Source organism: Lemur catta, chromosome 18, assembly GCF_020740605.2.
Source record: "Lemur catta isolate mLemCat1 chromosome 18, mLemCat1.pri, whole genome shotgun sequence".
In the NCBI taxonomy this organism is placed as follows: domain Eukaryota; kingdom Metazoa; phylum Chordata; class Mammalia; order Primates; family Lemuridae; genus Lemur; species Lemur catta.
In genome coordinates this window covers 19,556,748-19,577,632 of record NC_059145.1, presented here as the reverse complement: position 1 = coordinate 19,577,632, position 20,885 = coordinate 19,556,748, and the positions used below count along the sequence as shown (strand labels likewise).

The 20,885-nt window shown below is 43.1% G+C and overlaps 1 protein-coding gene across 1 annotated transcript in view; it reads left to right on the top strand.

The window, feature by feature from the left end:
• Window positions 1-3,669: 3,669 nt before the first annotated feature.
• The window catches only part of GXYLT2 (glucoside xylosyltransferase 2), an 82,611-nt gene continuing 65,395 nt past the window's right edge, over window positions 3,670-20,885 (top strand). The window contains exon 1 of the mRNA XM_045530768.1: window positions 3,670-3,944. Within this exon, the coding sequence (XP_045386724.1) occupies window positions 3,670-3,944 (275 nt within the window). The remainder of the gene's footprint in view (window positions 3,945-20,885) is intronic.

The window sequence follows — 20,885 nt, the reverse complement described above, 5'->3', positions numbered from 1 at the left end:
CTGAATACCCGCACATACTCACACACACACATGCAATTTGCAGTAAGCATTGTGCAGCAAACAAAATGGGCAAATAGAGAAACTGGGAGGAGCAGTATCTCCTAAGAGAAGGTGGTCAGAAAAGACCAGGAGGTAGCTTTAAGTTGAGACATAAAGCTGGAAGCATCTTCCAGAGCCTAGAATCCAGCAAAAGGAATCACAAGTGCAAAGCTGCTGAGGCAGGTTAGAACCAGGAGACCAGGAATATTAGAGGCTATGAACAGAGGCCAGTGGGGGTGGAGTGCAGTGAGCCCCTGGATGAATGCAGCTGGAGAGAGAGTCAGAGGCCAGATCATGCTGGATTTAGAGGCCATAGTAAGGAGTTCAGACTTATTTAAAGAGCTATGAAGGGCTGGGTGTGGTGGCTCATGCCTGTAATCCTAGCACTCTGGGAGGCCAAGGCAGGGGGATCACTTGAGGTCAGGAATTCAAGACCAGCCCGAGGAAGACTAAGACCCTGTCTCTACCAAAACCAGAGAAAAATTAGGTGTGGTGGCACACGCCTGTAGTCCCAGCTACTCAGGAGGCTGAGGCAGGAGGATTGCTTGATCCCAGGAGTTTGAGGTTGCAGTGAGCTATGATGATGCCACTGTACTATAGCCTGGGGCAGCAGAGTGAGATGCTGTCTCAAAAAAAAAAAAAAAAAAGAAAGCTATGAAGAACCATTGAAGAGTTGTAAGCAGCAGAGAAATAGGATCCAATTTATATTTTTAAAAATCATTCTGGTTTAAGGATTGAAAGAAGGCATGGGGAGAAGCAATGAGGTGGATGAGAAGGTAATTGCAGTAGGCTCTGGGCCATAGAACAGCCACATCATGCAACACAACTCAACTCAGGGAGGTGGTGGACGAGTGTGTGTGGGGGGGAAATTTACATGGAATACAATGAGAATGAGGCCACTAGGAATTGAGCAAGGTTTAGCCTTGTCAAACAATCTCTATTGGCAATTCAGAAGAAAAGTGGACAGATGCCAATTATGTTTTAGACGTAAGACTTGACAGAACTTGCTGGTTTGCTGGATATGGGAGGTGAGGGAGGCAGCCTTCTAAAATGGCTTCCAAAAATTCCCACCTCCTGGTATTCAAGCCCTTGTGTAATTCCGTTCTCTTAAGTGTGGGCTGGATTTAATGACTTGCCTCTAACAAATAGAATATGGCGAAGTGATGGGATGTTGCTTCTGAATTTAGGTTGTAAAAGATTGCAACTTCCACCTTGGTGGCATCGTCTCTCTGGCTCTTCCTGCGTGCTTACCCTGATAGGAAGGGCCACCCAGCAAAGAACTGAGGGTGGCCTCTGGCCAACAGCCAGTGAACAACTGAGGCCCTCAGTCCTATTACCTGAAAGAAACAAGATCCTTCCAACAACCATGTGAGCGAGCCTAGAAGCAGATCTTTCCCCAGGTGAGCCTTCAGATGAGACCACAGACCTGAGCCAACACTCTGATTACAGCCTTGCGAGAGACTGTAAAGCAGAGGACCCAGCTAAGCTGTGCCCAGATTCCTGACCCACAGAAACTATGAGATTATATGTGCGTTATCTTAAGCCACTAAACTTTGGGGTAGTTTGTTATGCAACAATAGATAAGTAATAAAGGAGGTGAGGGAAAGAGGATGGTTCTCACCTAATTTCTTGAGCAACTGGGTAGCTAGAGATGCCAAGATTCCAGGGGCAGAAATAGATTTCAGAGGGTAGGGGGAATAAACAAGCATTTCATCTATCAGACATCTAAGTAAGATATTGGGTAAGCCATGGATACAAAAGTCTGGTATCTCTTTTATGTGACATTTGAGGTTGTAGTTTTCCACCAATCAGAGCAGTAAAATCCAAAACTTGGATTTGGACTTACTTGAAAGAGGTAAATCAGGCCTTTCCTTTTGCTTTAATGGAGTTTAAGAAAACTGAGTCCTCTGTTTGGTCCAGGACAGCTGTCTTAAGTTCTACTTTGAGGCCTAAAACCCAGCTACTAATCCAGTGTTTCTTATACTTGCTTTGCCTTATTTGATCCTTGTTGCATATGTCCTCCTTGAGGAAGAAGGAAAGTAGCAAGACAGAGTTTGGGAATGCCTGTTTCTCTGGGCCACATACCAATACAACAGTGGCCATTTCTAAATCTTAAAGGTCTAAACCCCAGGCTTTATCCTGGCTCAGTGTTTCTTAACAGGATCTCTATGTTGGTACTTGGCCCAGGACAATTTTTTGTTGTACTGGAGTGTCCTGAGCATTGCAGCTGATTTTGCATATACTGGTAGAAACTGCAGTCATTGTGATAACCCCAAATAGCTTTCCCACAATTCCAGATGCTTCTCTGTAGGATGGTACCCCCATCCTTGAGAACCAGTGGATTATTTGTACTTGCTCACCTGCAACATCTGCCACCCACACTTTGAGTTTGCACCCTGCCATTTCCTAGTTGCCTGCTTGGCGGGAGGTTCCAGATTATTAAATGTTCTCATTCCTAGAACCTTAAATACAGTGGATTCTAAAAGAACTAAAATAAAATGCAAGTATGAGAATAATTCAGATTATAGTTGAATTTTATGTGATTTATAGAGCAACATGGAATCTTGTAGAAACTCAGGGACGTTCTTATAACTAGCATTCTTTGTTCTGTGGTGTGCTAAAAAGAGAGTTAATAGAATACTGGCTGTCAGTTCATAGAGAATAATAAGAAGATGTGTCCTAATGTTTCCGATTTGTGACAGCGGATGCCCTGGGAGAAAAGTTGGGAAATTCTGACCTTGATCTGGTGACGTGGCTGTCAAAAGTCTCTGAAGAATCCATTCTTACATTGGGTTGTGAAGTTCTTATTCTATCTCAAATCTATGAAAGAAAATAAAATTTTCATTTATGTTTCATTGGACACCTACTGTGAGCTAGGTGCTGTGCTAGTTTCTTTGAAAACGCTCTGTAGTGAGCAATACTATCATTCCTATTTTGCATGTAAGGAAATTAAGGTGTAAGAAACTTGTGCAGCTTACTCAGGATCACTAAGCCAGTAAGCCACCGTGCCCAATCACAAAATCAGACTTTGAAACTCATTCTACAATTTCTTTTCATGGGTCTGGAGTGACTTTATTGGGCACCACCGTGCGCAGGACACACAGGATGGAGATGTTCTTGCCTGCGTGGATGTGCGCATAGGTGCATGAATGCGTGGACAGACGGATAAAATAAACGATGGGGAAACACATGGAATAAATGAACGAATGAAGGAATCATGGCCTGGGGGAATGAGATGGAGGAGTGGATGGAATGAATGAGTGCATGAGGAAGTAGACGAATGAATGTGAGTGAATGAATGAATGAAGTGGTTTACGAGTCTGCGCTACCCGAAGCAGCCCGAGAGCCGGCGGCTGGCGGGTAGGCGGGCGGGCGGCTACTCCACACAGTACGGTAGGCGCGGGCTGCTCCCCCTGGAGCCCCGCTCGCGCCTCCTCCCCTCCCTCCTCTCCTCCCCTCTCCTCCCCTCTCCTCCTCCTCCGCCGCTGCCGCCGCCACCGGCCGCCCGCCGGCCGCCACGACCCGAGTCCCCGGCGGGCGGGCGGAGGAGGCGACCGCCGCGCGCCGCTCCTGCCGCCGCCGCCGGGCGCGCCGCGATGCGCAGAGGGGCCGCCGCCGCCGCGCCGCACCATGAAGCTCCGCAGCAAGGCGGCGGCGCTGCTCCTGCTCGCGCTGGCCGCGCTGCTGCTCGCGCTGCTGTCCCTGCGCGCCGGCCGCGCTGAGCCCCCCGCGCCGCCCGCGCGCCCCGCGTCCGCCCCGCAGCGCCACCCCGCGCCCGTCCCCGCTCGCCGGTCGGGTCCCGGCGCCCTCCCCGGGGCCAGCCCGGGCGCTCGGAGGCGCCGGCCCCCGCGTCTGCGCCCCCGAGCGGGCCGCCGGGGCGCGGCGAGACCCGAGAAGTCGGCGAGGTGAGTCGTGGCAGCCCCAGAATCCCATCTGGGGACCCGTGTCTCGCTCCCTTCACCCGTGCCAAGTCCAGGGGAGGCTCCGGGCTGGAGGGGCGGACTCCAAGTTTCACCCGCGGGCTGCCCCCTTCTCTTTCTTACCCTGCGGGAAATGAGGACCACGTTGGTGGAGTCCTAACTGCTCAGTGCCGATGATCACGTACGTTTTTGAAGAAGTGTCAGGGAAAGGGGTTTGTATTCTTAACTGTCAAGGCAAGGCGTATTTCTGCATTCTTGCAAACATGCGCCCTTTGTTTAATTTTCAAAAGCCATCCCGATGCAAGAATGCTTTATCTAATTCTCATGTTTCACTGGAGAATTTTGACCGAAAAGTTAGATCAGATTGAGTTGGAAAAGTTAGATGTTTGCCAGGGACTGGCTGCCTCTCACTGAACCTCGAGTACCCCTGTGCTTAGAACAAGAGGCACTTGACCTAAGTTTGTTAAAAAGAAGTTTTCTCCTCGGAAGGAGTGATGCGTGGCACGGGAGAGACAGAGTGGGGGTTTCCTGTTCCTCATTCTGCTTCAGGCTCAAGTGTGGTCAAAGGGTCCTACAAGGAAAACATCTTAACCTTCGACCTCATGTTTGATATTCTCTTTCCCTACACAAAGCTTAACACGCCACGGCTTTTCATCACAGCGTTTTATCTTTGGCCTTAGGGTTGCTGGAACGCCCGCAGGTTGGGGATTTGCGTTCGTTTCCTTTGTTGTGGAGAGCTTTTTAACAGTCTCCTTGTCTTGTAGCGGATCTGTTTTCCTTTGCCCTTTCAAAGCTGTTGTTTGTAACTGCCATTGCAACGTCCACGTTTGCTGGGCTCCTTAATTACTTGAAACCGAGTTGAAGAATTCCTTTTGACCATAATGACTAAATCTGGAGCTTTTGCTGTAACTAAGAGAAAAGACACAAAACCTCAAGAAGTAGCTGTGTCAGCTTTTGTTTCTCTTCTGCCTTATAATAAATGTACAGATGGGTACTGACAAGTTTTAGGGGGAAAACCGAACGATCTATGGAATTACAGTACAACCCTGGCTCAGTGTACAGTCTTTAAAATAAGGACATTCGCTGAGCCCAGGAGTTCCAGGTTACGGTGAGCTATGATTGCGCCACTGCACTCCAGCCTGGGCAGCAGAGTGAGACTCTGTCTCTAAAAACGTAATAATAATAAAATAAAATAAAATAAGGCTATTTCTGTTGGGAATTTAATAGGATTTCACCTCCTCTATACAGAGTTTTCTAATAATAGATTCAATTAGGGTTTAACTGCAAGTCTACTATGATTTCTGAATTTGATGGGACACTGGTAAGATAATAACAAGAACTGACTCCACTTAACATAGCTAATCTATTGACAAGAACAGTGCTAACAGCAGCACATAAACATAGCCGCTGTTAACCCTTATGTGTACAACTACATAATCCATACTTAACCCTTTGATAGTGGTTCTCAAAGTGTGGACTTCAGAGCAGGAGCACTAGCGTCATCTGGGAACTTGTTAGAAATGCAGATTCTCAGGCCCCAACCCAGGCCTACAGAATCAGAGACCATGGGGGTAGGGTCAGTAATTTGTTTTACTTTTATTCATTTATTTATTTTCTGAGATTGAGTCTCCCTCTATTGCCCGGGCTAGAGTGCAGTGGTGTCATCATAGCTCACTGCAGCCTCAAACTCCTGGGCTCAAGCAATACTCCTGCCTCAGCCTCCCAAATAGCTGGGACTACAGGCACGAATCACCACACCTGGCTCATTTTTGTGTTTTTTTATAGAGATGAGGGGGTCTTGCTATGTTGCTCAGGCTGCTCTCAAACTGGCCTCAAGGGATCCTCCCACCTCAGCCTCCCGAAGTGCTAGGATGACAGGCATGAGCCACTGTGCCTGGCAGTAATCTGTTTTAACAAGCCCAGCTGTTGTTTATGATGCACACCAAAGTTTGAGAACCTGCTCTGTGAAGTAAGCGCTAATGTTATCCCCATTTTACAGATGAGGAAAATATCGCATAAGGATTAGCAATTTGTCCCAGGTTCATAGGTAACATTGTAGAGAAGCATAAAGATCCAGGCAGTGTGGGCTCAGGTTGAGCACTTACTTGCTATACTGATGTCATACAGTAGTCTTGCCTGTGACTCTCAATTTTACTGAGATTTTTCTAAAGAAACACCATAGATTTTTGGAACTGTCTCATTCTTCAAGGTGTTGGGAACATCAGAGCAGCATCTTTTGTCTCTATCTGAACAAATTGGCTCTGACTAGGAGGAGATCATGAACGGAATCCAAATGGATGTTTTGGGGAAGGACTATTTCCAGGAGCAACAGTACCCTTGAAGCCATTTTTCTTTTGAACATATCTCTTAGATTATCATGGAAATCATGGCCAAACACCATAGGAATAAAGAACAAAATTTTGAAACTTGGGAAAGAGTAAAAAACAAAAGCCACAGGAAGTCTCAGGCTCAAATGCATAAACAGTTGACATTTTCTGGGACTTATTTATTGTTTCTTTTGCTACCTCGACAGAAATGGCAACAGAAGATTCTGAAGTAGTATGGGAGCAGGAGGAAAGATCTCTGCATGGACTCCTTTATTGCTTTCCTAGTTCTGTTTGGGTTAAATTTTTGTGGTTTAGGAGGAATTTCATGTAGGGAGGGAAGAGAAAGCCTCGTGCTTTCAGAAAACGAGTGCTTTAATCTCTTTACGTGGCTAGAGTCCAGAAGAGATGAAGGCTTCGTGATCTCATTTCTCCGGCCTGGGGAGGGTAAGACTTGTGGTTGAAGTTAGCGGAAAGCTTGGAGTTGGATGTGACATAGTCCGCCACCTGCTTACCATCCACGGCCTGGGCTGCCTTGCCTCCTGCAGGGTACCGCTGTAAGCGAAGTTCTGCCACGTCAACGCAGGAAACATAGCACTCTCCTTCCACATCTTGTTTTCATTTCTGAGAAGTTTCCAAGGACTTGCCTAGTTAGCAGGCAGACCCTACAATTTTATAACTGGTCATTTGTATGCAATCTGCCCTGTGGTGGCCTCCTTCTCTATAAATATAAAGCCAGGAGGTAAGGTCTGAGTTTTTCGGTCAAGGGTGGAATCTGAAAAAGGACACCATACTGGAAGTGGCAGTCTCAGTGCACAAGAGAAATGAAATCTTCCTTCTATTTTGGTTTATTGGTGATTTACACCTGGCTGACATCCAGGAAGAATTTGAGACGATGTATAGTAAAAGACACATATACAATAAGGCCATTGAAAGAGTTATTAAAAAAGAAAAGTCATAAAGAGGAGGGAGAAAGAAGTATGGTTTGTCAAAAACAAATAGTACTTTTGTTAGTAGGATTAAGTGTTAAATTTAGCTCTAAGCTTCCTGGCAGCCATGTCAAAAAGGGAACCCTGATGGGCTACCTCATTTTCACTGAATAAGGAGGAAACATTTATCAAGAGAGATTTTTTTTTTGTCATGGAACTGAATTACAAAATAAGAATTTTACCTGGGAACAGATTTTAAACTTTAGAAGACGATCTCTCTAGCTTGCTTCTGAAAACTTCTCCTTGAGCCTACATGTGGAAAAGGAAGTTTAATTTAACTACTAATCAGTGCAATGTAAAAAGGAATTTGGCATCTGGAGTCCAGCAAATTGGGTTGTAGTCTAAAGTAAAATGAGCAAATCAATCCAAAAGTTTTCTGAGATCCGTCAGCTTTGACACTTGATGATCCTGTGATGAGATCATCAAGTTTAACAGCAAAATCCCAACGATGACTATTACATGGCCTTTTGTGCTGTCTCTTGCAAAACCACTGTTTCTCATGTATTGGCTCCATCCTAGAAGCTCTCACTGATTACTCAACCTCAACGCTCTCCTGAACTTTATTCTTTTTCTTCTGGATTAGCCTGGATATTTCTGTTTTAAAAATATGGATTCGTAGGGAGACTTAGGCTACCTCTGAGCCTGTGGTGTTCCTCTGCCATTTTGTTCCACAGTCATTTAGCAAATGTTATTGCGCATTTACTCTGCTGGGCACTCACTGTACAGTGGTGAATGGGGTTGCTGCCCTCCCAGAATTGTGGGAGGAGGAGAGACAATACAGAAACATGTTACACTTGGCAGCCTCCCCAGCTGCCCCAATGAGAGGAAGCACATGTACTTGCTCATCAAGAGATACCACTTCCTGCAGTTCCCTTTGGTCTCTGAGATAAATCTTCTCAGAATGTCCAAGGCTGCATAAAACTCTCGCCAAAGAGGGATGGTGTTATATAGCAAAATGCAAAGCATATGGCCGTCCTAGAATTAGCTGATAGCCCCAGAGCACAGTAAAGATCTCTAGATCTTGGGTACCATCTGTGATAGTATGTAGCCATGAGCATTGATTCTATTCACAATTCATTTTTGTTGATTGGTCCATGAGTCCCCTCTGTCACCCTCCATGCATACTCAATCAGTAAGACCTGTTGGTTTTGTCTCAAAATATGTCCCCAGTCCCACTGTGGTTACTACTGAGTGTCTGCCCTCCATCATTTCCTGGGGGACCCCTGCGGTAGCCTGCTCTCTGGTTTGTGTGGCTCCACTCTAGCGCCCTCTACAGTCCATTTTCCGTACAGCGGCTGGAATAATCTGAACTAGGTAGACCAGATGGGGTCACTTTGCTCGTTAAAGCCTCCAATGACTGACTTGCCATCCCACTAAGAATAAAATTCAGCTTCTTGGTGTGGCCTTTGAGCCCTTGCCTGATCTCAGCCCCACATCGTTCTCTGACCTTGTCTCCGACCACTCTCCATTCACTCACTCCGCTTCAGCCACACTGGCCTTCAAATATGCTGAGCCTGTTCCTGCCTCAGCACTTTTCACTTGTTCTCTGTGCTGGAATGTTCTTTGCTCACATCCTCACATAACCAGCTCCCTCGCATCTTTCAGGTCTGTGCTCGAATGTTTTCTCCTCAGAGGGGTCTTCCTAGCTGCTCAAGAATCCAGGACCTTCCCATCACACTCGTATCCCTTACCCTGTTTAGTGTTTGGTTTTTATAGCATCCATCATTATATGAATATTGTATTTTATTTGCTCCTCTCGCTTCATGTGGACTTCATGTCTTATTAATCACTGTATCACTGGCTCCTAGAACAGAGATGATGTCATAGAAGGTACTCAAGAAAATATTTGTTGGATGAACTAATGAACGAATGCAGCACCCTACCTGTGTCAGCACTATGCTAGGACTTTACTTATATTATTACCTTCCTATTATTTGATAATATCCAAAACAGTCCCATACCCTTTAGAAGAATAGTGAGGATCTTTAAGGGTAACACTATCAAAAGAGAGAATTTTTTTTTCTTTTTAATGGATTTTATTTTGTAGAACAGTTTTCCACTCACAGAAAAATCTAGAAAGTATAGAGAATTTCCATATACCCAGCACCTAGTTTCCTCTATTAGTAAAATCTTCCGGTAGTGTAACAGACACATTTGTTACAATCAATGAACTAATATTGATACATTATTATTAATGTTTAATTTATTTAGATTTCTTTGCTTTTGCCTAATGTCCTTTTTCTGTTCTAGGATCTCATTCATGATACCACATTGCATTTTGTTGTCATGGTCTTTTTTAGGCTCCTCTTAACTGTGGCAGTTTCTCAAATTTTTCCTTCTTCTGGTGATCTTGAATTTTCTTTTCTTTTTCTGTTTTTTGTTTTTGTTTTCTGTTGTATATATTTAAGGATCTTGGCAGTTTTGAAGAGTACTAGTCAGTTATTTTGTAGGCTGCCTTGCCTCTCTATTGGCATGTGTCTGATGTTTTACTCATGATAATACTGGGGCTATGGATTATTTGGAGGAAAACCACAGGTAAATTGCCATTGTCATCACATCATTTCAAGTATATGTACTATCGACGTGATTTAGGACTGCTAATCTTGGCCGTGGTCACTTGCAGTGTTCATCAGGTTTCTCCACTGTAAAGTCACCCTTTTCCCCAAAACCCTTTCCATACTGTGCACTGTGGAAGGAAGTCACTCTGCACAGCCCACACCTACATCATGCTCCCCGTCCTTGAGGGTGGAGTATTTACATAAATTATTTGAAATTCTTCTGCACGGGAGATTTGTTTCTTCTCCCCATTTATTAATTTATTCAATAATTTGTTTATATTCATATGGACTCATGGATATTTATTCTATACTTTGGTTTATGATCCAATATGACTTTATTGTGTGGTGTTGCTGAAAGTATTTTAGTTTTGGCCACGAGGAGCTCTTTTCAGTTGGCTTCTGTGCTCCTTTGACATATTCTCATCAATGTGTTTTTGGTTTTTGTCTTCATCCTTGTTTGGGTTTTTTTGTTTGTTTGTTTGTTTTTGAGCCCTTCCTTGCTCTCTGGCACTGTAAGATGTGCCAGGCTCATCTTGTATATTTCCTGCCCCAGTCCTAGAATCAACTGTTTGTTCAAGGAGCCCTGCTTCCTTTTATCAGAGAATGGCATTGGAAACCAAGATCTGGGCACTATAAATGCCCAGAATCAACAAATGCCTGGGCACTAGGTGTGCCTGTTGCTACAGGAGTGTCATCTCTTTTAGGACAGAGCAAAACGTACACACATGTTATACTAACCTGTATATACGCATATAACTATAAATATTTCCATATGTAACCATCCCTGTCTATACTGAGCTAAACCTAGGTTCATGCTGATGTCTCCAGCTCTAATCCATTGCCACATGGATCATTCTAGCTTCCTTTCCTTGCCTGTTTAGGAGAGGGAATGTTTTTATTTTCCAGAAGCCCGGCAGAAGTTTTCTCCCATCACATTGGCTTTGGGTGGTTTAAATGCCTGTAATTTGGAGGAGCGACTAAGAAGGAGTAGAGGGCTGGGATCAGATCAGCTGATTAACTTAAACTAAACAAGGCCCGCCTTGAGTTAGGGATAAGGCCAAGCCTCCCCACCCCAAAGCACTTGGGGGAGTATGGTGTGGTAGACGTTGTAATTGGTTCCTGACTTCTATCCCTCCCTCGCCGTGCAGTTGTTGAGTGGACTGCAGCTCCGAGGGATGGTCTGAGCCCACCATGGTGATCCATCCCTTTCATAGTGTCAGCTTTGGGTATCCAGGACTAAGCCATCAATACATTCATTTCTCTGGCAAAGTTCCTGCTCCACAGGTGTCACATGACCAACCTGGACCAATCGGCCAGAAGGGAAGGACTTATTTTACATTATTGGACAAAATACTCCATCTCCTAGATATAACTAAGGAAATAAATGGCCCCATCTGCTACCATGATCGTAGGGGAACCGGCTTTAGGAGGAAGCCATCCCTTTGGGCAATAGAGTGGAGAAAGCAAGAGAATATGGGTCCTTGAGGATACCACTGAGCCCCAGACTCAATGAATCCTGAGGTCTACCCTATTTTGGGCCCTCCTGTTACATGCATTGGAGTTGGGGTTTCTGTTATATACATCTCAAATCATCTTAGGTGAACCAGATTGTCCTTTTAAATCAGAATCTTGGGGCTGTCGTGGAGAGAATGGGGAATAGTTGCAGAGGGCACACAGGACAAGGGCATCCACCATGCTCTGGAGCAGCCGTTGTATGCACTTGACCTTGTTGGAGGCTGCAGGTGATTTATCAGGGGTAGGTTCCTGGGCCAAATTAGAGCCTTTCTTAGGGATTTTTAAAAATTGGGATCAGAGACCTAAGGGAACAGCAGAAGGGCAGATTGTTTCTAGTGACTGAAACTATAAGATATGAAACTCAGGGATTGCAACCCTGTTTCTACCATGTGGAGAAAGGTGGTCTGCATTGAAAGTGCGTGGAGACCAAGATGATGTGGAGAGATGAGAAGTAAGGCAGAGCGAGTGGAGTGGGACAGGGCCGGCTCCTAGCTCTGTTCCCAGGACCAGCGTCTGCCGTTCGCTGGCTGTGTTATTCCAGCCTTTTCTAAACTCCATGATGTAATAAGTTCCCCTTTTGTTCATAATCCAATTTGACTTGCATTCCCATCGCTTGCCACCAAAGAGTCTTGACTAATTTGGTTATGTAGCACCTGCTTTTAGCACCTTTACTAAATTCAGTAAATAGTGGCCATATTGACACTTTTCCTTACACAAACTCACAGGTGAGCCTTTGGAAGAAAATTTAAGAACAGATTTGTTTTCCTTGGAAATACTTCTCTTTATGTATAATTCACTGTAAGAAAATAAGAGACAAAATTTTATGGTATATTGTATTTTACTACAATTTTACAAATAATAAAAGGTAAGACTTCTACTGAAGATGGAATTTACTTTACATTCCTCCTAAATATTCCCGAGCATTTGATTTATTTCAGATTATGAAATTCTGAAAACTCCTGGAAAAAGAAGTTTCTTAATTTGATGCCTTTATTTGGAATCTCTGATTGTGTGCCAGCAAAGAGTGACTTTGCTATAGTTAAAGGTCGTTTTTCCATGACCTTCCCTCTCTTTTAGCAACAAGAAAGACTATAATCTTATAGAAATTTATATGGTGCAATTTAGAATCCAAGCTTTACATATAAGTAAAAGACAATATAAAACACAGAATCCACCATATGACTCCCTTTCATAGTGAGCAACGTGAGTCCAAAAAGATAAAATAATAATGTACATAGAGCACCTAGCACAGGGCTAGGTCATGGGAGTCACTCACCAAATGATTCACTATTCTGAGTACTATTATTGCCCTTCTTTGGCTTGTTAGTTAGGAACTGAACCACAACTAGACTCAGCTAACTAGCTGAACCTAGACATCTATAGCTTGTTTTTTTTTTTTTTTTTTTTTTTTAGAGACAGGGTCTCACTCTGTCACCTAAGGTGGAGTGCAGTGGTGTCATCATAACTCATTGCAACCTCAAACTCCTAGGTTCAAGCAATTCTCCTGCCTCAGCCTCCCAGGAGCTGGGACTACAGGCACTCGCCACCATGTCCGGCTAATTTTTTTTATTTTTTATAGAGATGGGGTCTCGCTATGTTGCTGAGGCTGGTCTCAAACTCATGGCCTAAAGAGATCCTCCCACCTCAGCCTCCCAAAGTGCTAGAATTACAAGTGTGAGCCACCGTGCTGGCCTTTAGCTTTGATGCCCACTCAGGGAAGAGAAATGTTGTTTCCCAGCTTAGAAAAGCATGGAGTGAGTTATGAATTCTCTGGGCATTTGGAAGGATTTTTGTCTGCGAACACTGCTACTTAGGGGCCTGGTTGAGCATGAGACTTTGCTTTTCATTTTCCTCCTCCCACTTTTGTGAAAATTACAAGGACCCCAGTTATCTGACCACTGGCCCCAGAGTAACTAGCCTTAGCATCCACTTATCAGATTTTATCCCCTGAGGAGAATGATTAATGGAAATTGGTATTAAAGTCTGAGCATTTAAAAAAGTGTACAAGCACTTCAAATCTGATTTGCAGTAAGGTAGAGTATTGGTACTTAATATAATATGTGCTTTTTGCCACCCTGCCTAGCCTGCTTTGGGGATATAGCATATTTAGAGAAAAATAAAGGCTTCTTGATGAGTTTTGAGTTAATATTTAATAATAATGATGATGATAACAGCTAATACTTAATGATAACTTCAAATATGCCGGGTACTTTATTAAGCACTTCCTTGCATTATTTCATTTAATATTCATAACAACCTAAGAGGTAGGTGCCATTATTCGATAGGTCAGAACTCTTTCAATTGCAAGTGATAGAATGCCAGCTCATCAGTTTTTATCACTTAATCATAAAAGAGGATTTACTGGCTCATGAAACTGGAAAGTGCAAAGCAGGTAAAGCTTTAGTCACTGATGTATGCAGGATTTCTAGCCATCCTGCCTCCTTTCAGCTCTGCTTCCTTCTGTGCAGGCCGCACTCTCAGGTGGATTTTCTCCATGTAATGATTCCCAACAGGTCTGGGCTTTCCTCCTCCTCCTTTAGTAGCTCCTAAGGGAAGAATCTTACCCAGCAAAAGTCCCAGGGCTGCCTGCATTGGCCCGACGAGGGTCGCATGCGTATCCAATCACTGATGGCTACACCTGGGACACGTGCCTACAGCTTGTAGGGTGAAGGTGGATGATTCAGCCTCTCCAAACCTTATGGGCTGAGAACCAAATAAGAGTGGTTTCCCCAAAAGAAAATGAAGGTGCTTTTACCAGAAAGTCCTGCAAATGGATACCAGTAAGAAACACCAAAACTAAAAGCAGATATCCCATATAATCAATATGCCCATTTTTCAGATGGGGAAACTGAAGGTTAGCGGTGGTTAAAGTATTTGTGCAAGATGGGACAGCCAAGTGACAGACCTAGAATTTGACGCCAAGTCCATGTGCTTCTAGAGTAAAATTGCTAACCAACACGAAGTACTTGGGAACAAATCTCAAAATTTGAACTGTTTGATTGCTTTCTAGAATTCCTTTGAAAAAGGTATCTTTGATAAAATCTCTCTAATTTTTATAATTAAACATTGTTGGCTGGGCACAGTGGTGCATGCCTGTAATCCTAGCACTCTGGGAGGCCGAGGTGGAAGGATTGCTTGAGATAAGGAGTTTGAGATCAGCCTGAACAAGAGCGAGATCCTATCTCTACTAAAATAGAAAAAATTAGCCAGGCATAGTGGCGCATGCCTGTAGTCCCAGCTACTCGGGAGGCTGAGGCAGGAGGATCGCTTGAGCCAGGAATTTGAGATTCCTGTGAGCTAGGCTGATGCTACAACACTGTAGCCTGGACAACAGAGCAAGGCTCTGTCTCAAAAAAAAAAAAAAAAAAAAAGATTGTTCATATTTGTAAGGAAAAAAACAACTTATAAAAATTATCCCATTTCAGGCTTTTAAAAAAGTTTTTATATATTTATATACACACATTCATATGTATTGGGTATAACTCTGGAAGTCAGTATACCAAAATATCAACAGTGGTTATGAAATTAGAATTATGGGTGCCCCCTGCTTTTGCTTTTTCCTAAATATATAAATATATGGATTACTTGTATAATTTATAAAACATCTCAAAGTATATAAATTATCATAAAAATTAAAAATCCCTTATTGGCCTGAGGCTTAGGAGGTTGGAAATTAGTTCGGGAGACAATTTTTCTCTTTTCCTGTGTCTAAGTTGTAAGTCTTCCATTCTTCTTTTCGGGAAATGAAATAGAAATGGCCATTTGCAGAATATGTTATCCTCACCCTATTCTCCTCCCCTGTATGTCAACAGCCATTTATTTCAAACTAGCACTGCCGGTTCACATTTTATAATCTCAATAACATCTTAATTTGAAAAGAAGAGGGAGATGGAGAAATAGAATCTCCTGTATGTCAGGAACAATCATAAGGGGGAAAAATGAAATGAGAATTAGTCCAGGCACCATCACAGAATTCTGGAAGGAGAATAAATAAACACACATGTGAATGACCTCAGCTGATGGCGAATGGATGGATTAAGAAGGTGGAGTTGGTGAAGGTCTGTTGTGGGACTTGTTCCCTGCACGAGGGCACCAAGGGAGGCTGGGAGTGGGGGACTGAAATCCAATCCATGCCAGGAGCCCTGGGTAGAGGCTTCATCTGCCCAGAGAGGGCTCTTTTTCTAGCTCACTTGTGTGTGGCCCCACTATAGCCTAATGATTACAAGCATGGCCTCTTAAGTCCAGTTCCTTGGGTTTGAATCCTTGCTGTGACACTTACTAATCAATCCTAAAGCTTATGTATGTGTCCAGTAATGTCTAAAAGCAAACTCACACACATATATACACATAGCCATAATTACCAACTTTGGACATCGAATACCTACTGTGCATTAGACCTAGACTTTGTTTAGGAACACAGCCATGTTTCAGATATCATGAACCTAATGAAATACGTGCATTAAAATTAAATGCATTTATCAAATAATTTTATTAAGCGCCCTCCCATGGCGTTTTTTTGGCACTCTGTTGACATTATTCATATAATACCATGACTTCAAGGCAAATGCCAGCTTTTCTGTCTGTCTTGAAAGATTAATGATACTTGATTTAACTCCAAACCATGGGTCATTAAAAGTGATTTAACTGCTAGCAAAGTCCTTAGTGTCACGTCTGGGTTCTGAGGGAAGGCTCTAATCATGGCTTTAATGGAGACATTTTTTGTCAAGGGATTCATGCCTTCCAAAACCTGTGGTTTGCAGGGAACTTTAGTAGTGACTCTTGCTGCCAACACGCAATGTGGATATAATTACCCATCATCAGACTCTTCCACCAGGGGCTGTATCAAGGTGTTTCCGCCTCCTTAACTGCCACTCCGGCCTCATTTGCAGACCTTCTCCATATTAAAATAGTGAAACAGTTTCATCTTACCAAAGATTGCACTCAGAAGGGGGACTCTACTAATCTCTTCTTCCCTGAAGGTGAGCATATTCAAGCTCTTCAAATCCATCTTCTACCATTTTTTTCTAAATATTTCTGTATTTCCTTCCTTAACTAAAACTAGTTGCCAGCAGCACGGCTTGGGGCTGTATTTGAAAGAAGTGCGATTTTCTGTTCAGCTTACCCTGCTGGTCCACGGGCAGCCTCAGGTTTACCTGAGTTAATTTAGCCTGACAGTTAAGGAGAAGCACTGATAAGCGAGGTAGCAGGAGACGGCAGAAAAGAGGGTCTGAGCAGAACCAATTACTCGCTTTAATAATTCAGTGTGTTTTGCAGTAATAGGCTACAAAGTAAATAGCACTACACATAAATGCCGTATTTCATTATTTATACACTCTAGAAATTGAAGTTTAATTAAGTCACATGCTTGAGACTTTTAAGCGATTAAGGAGACGCTTCGTCTGGGGCACCATGCCGGGGAAGCATGGAAGCGGTTTCTCCCTCTGCGCCTCCTCTGTTATTCTGAATATCATTTTCCACTTGAGCGTGGGGAGGGCTTGAGCCAAGACAACTGGGGCAGCGTTTTCCAAACTTCCCTCATTCCCACCAGGCGTCACGATTCTTATAATATTGCTACACTCCCACTACCTTCTTTAAAAATTTTTACATCTATCCATGTCATAAATTTAAGTGCATTTATTTATTAATAATTGCTTTATTGAGATTTAATTCAAATACCCATTAAAAGTATACAATTCAGTGGTTTTTAGTTCATTCAAAGAACTGTGCAACCGTCACCACTGTCAAATTACAGAACATTTTCATCACCCCGAAAAGAAACCTTGTACCTATTAACACTAAGCAGTCACTCCCCATTTGCCTCTCTCCCCACTTGGCCCTCCCCCCAGTTCTTGATAACCACTAATCTACTTTCTGTCTCCATGGCTTTGCCTATTCTGGACTTTTCACATATATGGAATCATAAAATACATAGCCTTTTGCATTTGCATGAGGTTCACAGGTTTACTGTTTTCAAGATCCATGCATGTAGTATGCATCAGTACTTCATTCCTTTTTATTGCCAAATACTATTGATTGTATGCATACATCACATTTTATTTATCCATTCATCAGTTGATGGACATTTAGGTTAGACTTTTTGACTATTGTGAGTAACGCTGCTATGAACATTTGTGTATAAGTTTTTATGTGGACATATGTTTCCAATTCTTGTAGGTGTATAACTAGGAGAGGAATTTCTGGCTCATATGGTACTTTCTATATTTAATATTTTCAGGACCTGCCAAACTGTTTTTCAAAGTGGCTGTACCAGTTTATAATTCCACCAGCAATGTTTGAGGGTTCCAGTTTTTGCGTATCCTAAGTAAATTTATTTTTTTAAAGACACTTCATATCACTGCTAGGAATTGTCAGTAATTAACATAAACAAAAGGTAATTGTCAAATCAAACGCAAAGAAAACTAAACAATGTTGTTCATTTCTTGGTATTCTTGCCTACTGAAGGTTCTGCACTTGAGGTCTGTTGTCTTTTCCTTTGAAAGGGAGGATTAGGCAATATTAGAAAGGTGTTCAAGACATTAGCAGCAAGCTGAGACTTTTCTATTGTTGAAAAAGAACTGAAAATGGAATAACTCTCACTGTGTGACTGGGCATCACCCTTTGTAATACATGGAATTAGGAGGCACGGTGCCATATGCAAGCCCCTTTCATCTTGTTTCAGTAGTCAGCTCCGTGTTTACGTCATACAAGTTACTCAGAGGTGGCTGTGGTGGTGTTTGTTATGCTCTTTATTTTCTTCTTGTGATCTGTTATTTTCCTGGAGAAGCCAGGTAAATTTGAGAAGCTATCAAAATTGCTACTTTCTTGATAGGTAATACATACCAACCAGTAATTACATTTCTGGGAATGTAGTCTAAGGAAATAATGCAAAAGAACAAAAAATCTATTGGCTCACAGATGTTTACTGCAAGATTTTTTTAATAACTGAGAACAATTGGAAACAACCAACAAAATGGAAATGATATGATACAGTGTTTTAGTTGGATGGAATAGTAGGTAGCCAGGAAAAATGATGGTTATGAAGACTTCAAAAGTACCAAGAAAAATAAAAGAATAAAATGAAAACAGTAGAATTAAAAATCGTATGTGTACTATTAATGCAGTTGTGAAAATATGTATTCAGTTGAATAAAGACCAGAATGTAACATGCAAAAAACAAAAAGTTTTATGGGGCAAGAATGTTTTTTCATTTACCAACTTTAATATTTCAATACACAATGTTTTATAGTTTTCAATTTAAAATGTATGTTGTGTATTTTATTCCAATCTGTTTGTAAAGATATTTTTGTTTATTTACATTGTCTTATATAAATTATATATGATGTTATATGCTTGATATAAATTACAATGAAAGAGCATGTGAGCACCAGCCGAGGTAAGTTTTTGGAAGGAAATAAACAAGAACCGTGATAGAAAACAAAAGTGAGGATATTACTTCAATGAAGTGATCAGGGAAAGCCTCTTTGCCTTCTCTCATTAAGGGACAAGGAGACAGCCATGCAAAGAGTGAGGAAAGAACATTCCAGGCTGAAGACACGATTTGTGTAAAGGTCTAGGATATGAAGACAGCATTAGGTGTCTCCAGTAGAAGGAAGGAAAAGGTGGTGGGTGTGGAGGTCACAGAACTGAAGCTAAGTAGTGGTTGAAGTGCCCAAGAACGATGACAGGAATTGGGGTGGAATATGTCAGCCGGGAGCTAAAGTCTCCAGTGAATGAGGAGGTGTAGCCAGGGAGGTGACAGATGACACCATCAAGGACAGGGAGAAGACGGAGGAGCTTCACGACACAGACTTCACTATCCAGACCTATTACGTGTCTAGGTGTGGCAGCAAGCAGCAAGGGGGACATCAGCCCCATCTGCTGCTCTGAGGCCCCTGGGGAGGGGAGGGGAGGGCGGCTGGGAAGGGGGTGTCCTCACAAGGCAGCCAAGTTCTCACTGAGGCAGAACTGAAGCGGATACTCCGAGCAAAGGCTGAGGGTGGAGTGGGTGTTCCTCAGGATGTGGGGTAAGAGTTTGGGAGAGAGGCGTGGTGACATGTCAGCCCAGATCATTAGTTGCTGACTGTAGCTGAACTACGGGTGTTGTGTAGCTCAGTGTGTTCATATGCAGACTGCAGGGCCTTGCTGGGGACCCAGGGAATCAGAATCCCTGTAGGATGGGGTCTGTATGTTAACAAACGCCGCAGGTGATTATGGTGCACGGCCAGGTAGGGAATCCTCTGCCCTGCGTGTTGTCTGGCGTCTCTTCCAGCTACCCAAGTGGAAGAATGGTGAGGATTCAGGGCAGGGTCATAGCAGTGAGCAATACAGAAGGAATGGATTCAGTGAACGTTTCACTGGATGAATCAGGTAATTATGAGAGGCAGGAGTCGTCCAAGATGATTAGAGACATATTTTTACGACTTGTGTTAGGACTCTTTTTTTTGGTTACTAAGTTGTAAGTTCATTTCAAACTGGCTTAAGCCAAAGGGAATTTATTGGCTTAATAACTAAACTGTCCAAGGTTAGGGTCAGGTGTACCTGGATCCAGGTAAGGTCACCAGAGATCCGACCTGCCATCTTTTGGTGCTTTCTACTGGGTTAAGTTGATTCCCGTTTGGGCTCTACCAGTATGGTGGCCAAGGTGGTTCCCATTAGCCCCAGCCTTAGAAACAGGTCTTTAAAAATCCTGAACAGCAGATGTCCACTCCAGTTGCTTTTTATAAAGTATAAACAAGAATGTAGTTAACCAATAGTCAGAACAGTGCTAGAATTCTCTACCACCCCTTCCCTGCCCAATCCCAGTGATCAAGGGGCTTAGAAGTCCTGGGTCCCCTGGATCCTCACGGAGTCTCAGGTGACATTTGAGAGGTGCTGAGTGTGCCATGGGTAGGAGCTGGTGAAAGGCACACCATTCCGGCGCCCTTAAACTTTATTATTCATTGTGACCGCACAACACTAACGCTGATTACCTGAAGCCTGAGATTTTTCATGCAATGTGAGAGAACGAGGGAGGCCGGCAAAGGTCTCATTAAATCCAAACCACTGATACTTGAACTGCACCAGGAGAGGCTTTTATTTTTCTTTTTTAGTACCTGCCACCAGACACCACGAACGATTGCCATCCCCAGCGCCTGCTTTTTTGTACTGTGCAGGCCCAAGTCACTGAAGCCTGCAGAGAAGAAAAGAGGTGGCCTGCTGTCCTACAGGGAGGGAAAGCTTTTTAAATTAAAAAAAAAAGTATTTGTCAAATAGTTTGGGGACACAAAAAATGCAGAAAATAACAGAATGAATTTCTGTGTGCTCACCACTCAGCTTAAGGAATAAAATTTTAAGTTCCCAGAAACAACTACCAACTTGTGTCTGATGTTTTGCATTCTCATGCAGGCATTTTCTTTTTGCTACGTTTATCTGTGAATCACATACAGTGCTATTTCGCTTGTTTTTAAGCTTCATTTAAATGCTATCATTCTGTTGCTATTTTACAAACTGCTTTTATTCCCTCTGTGGCCTTATGATGGTTTATTCCTTTTCACTGCTATA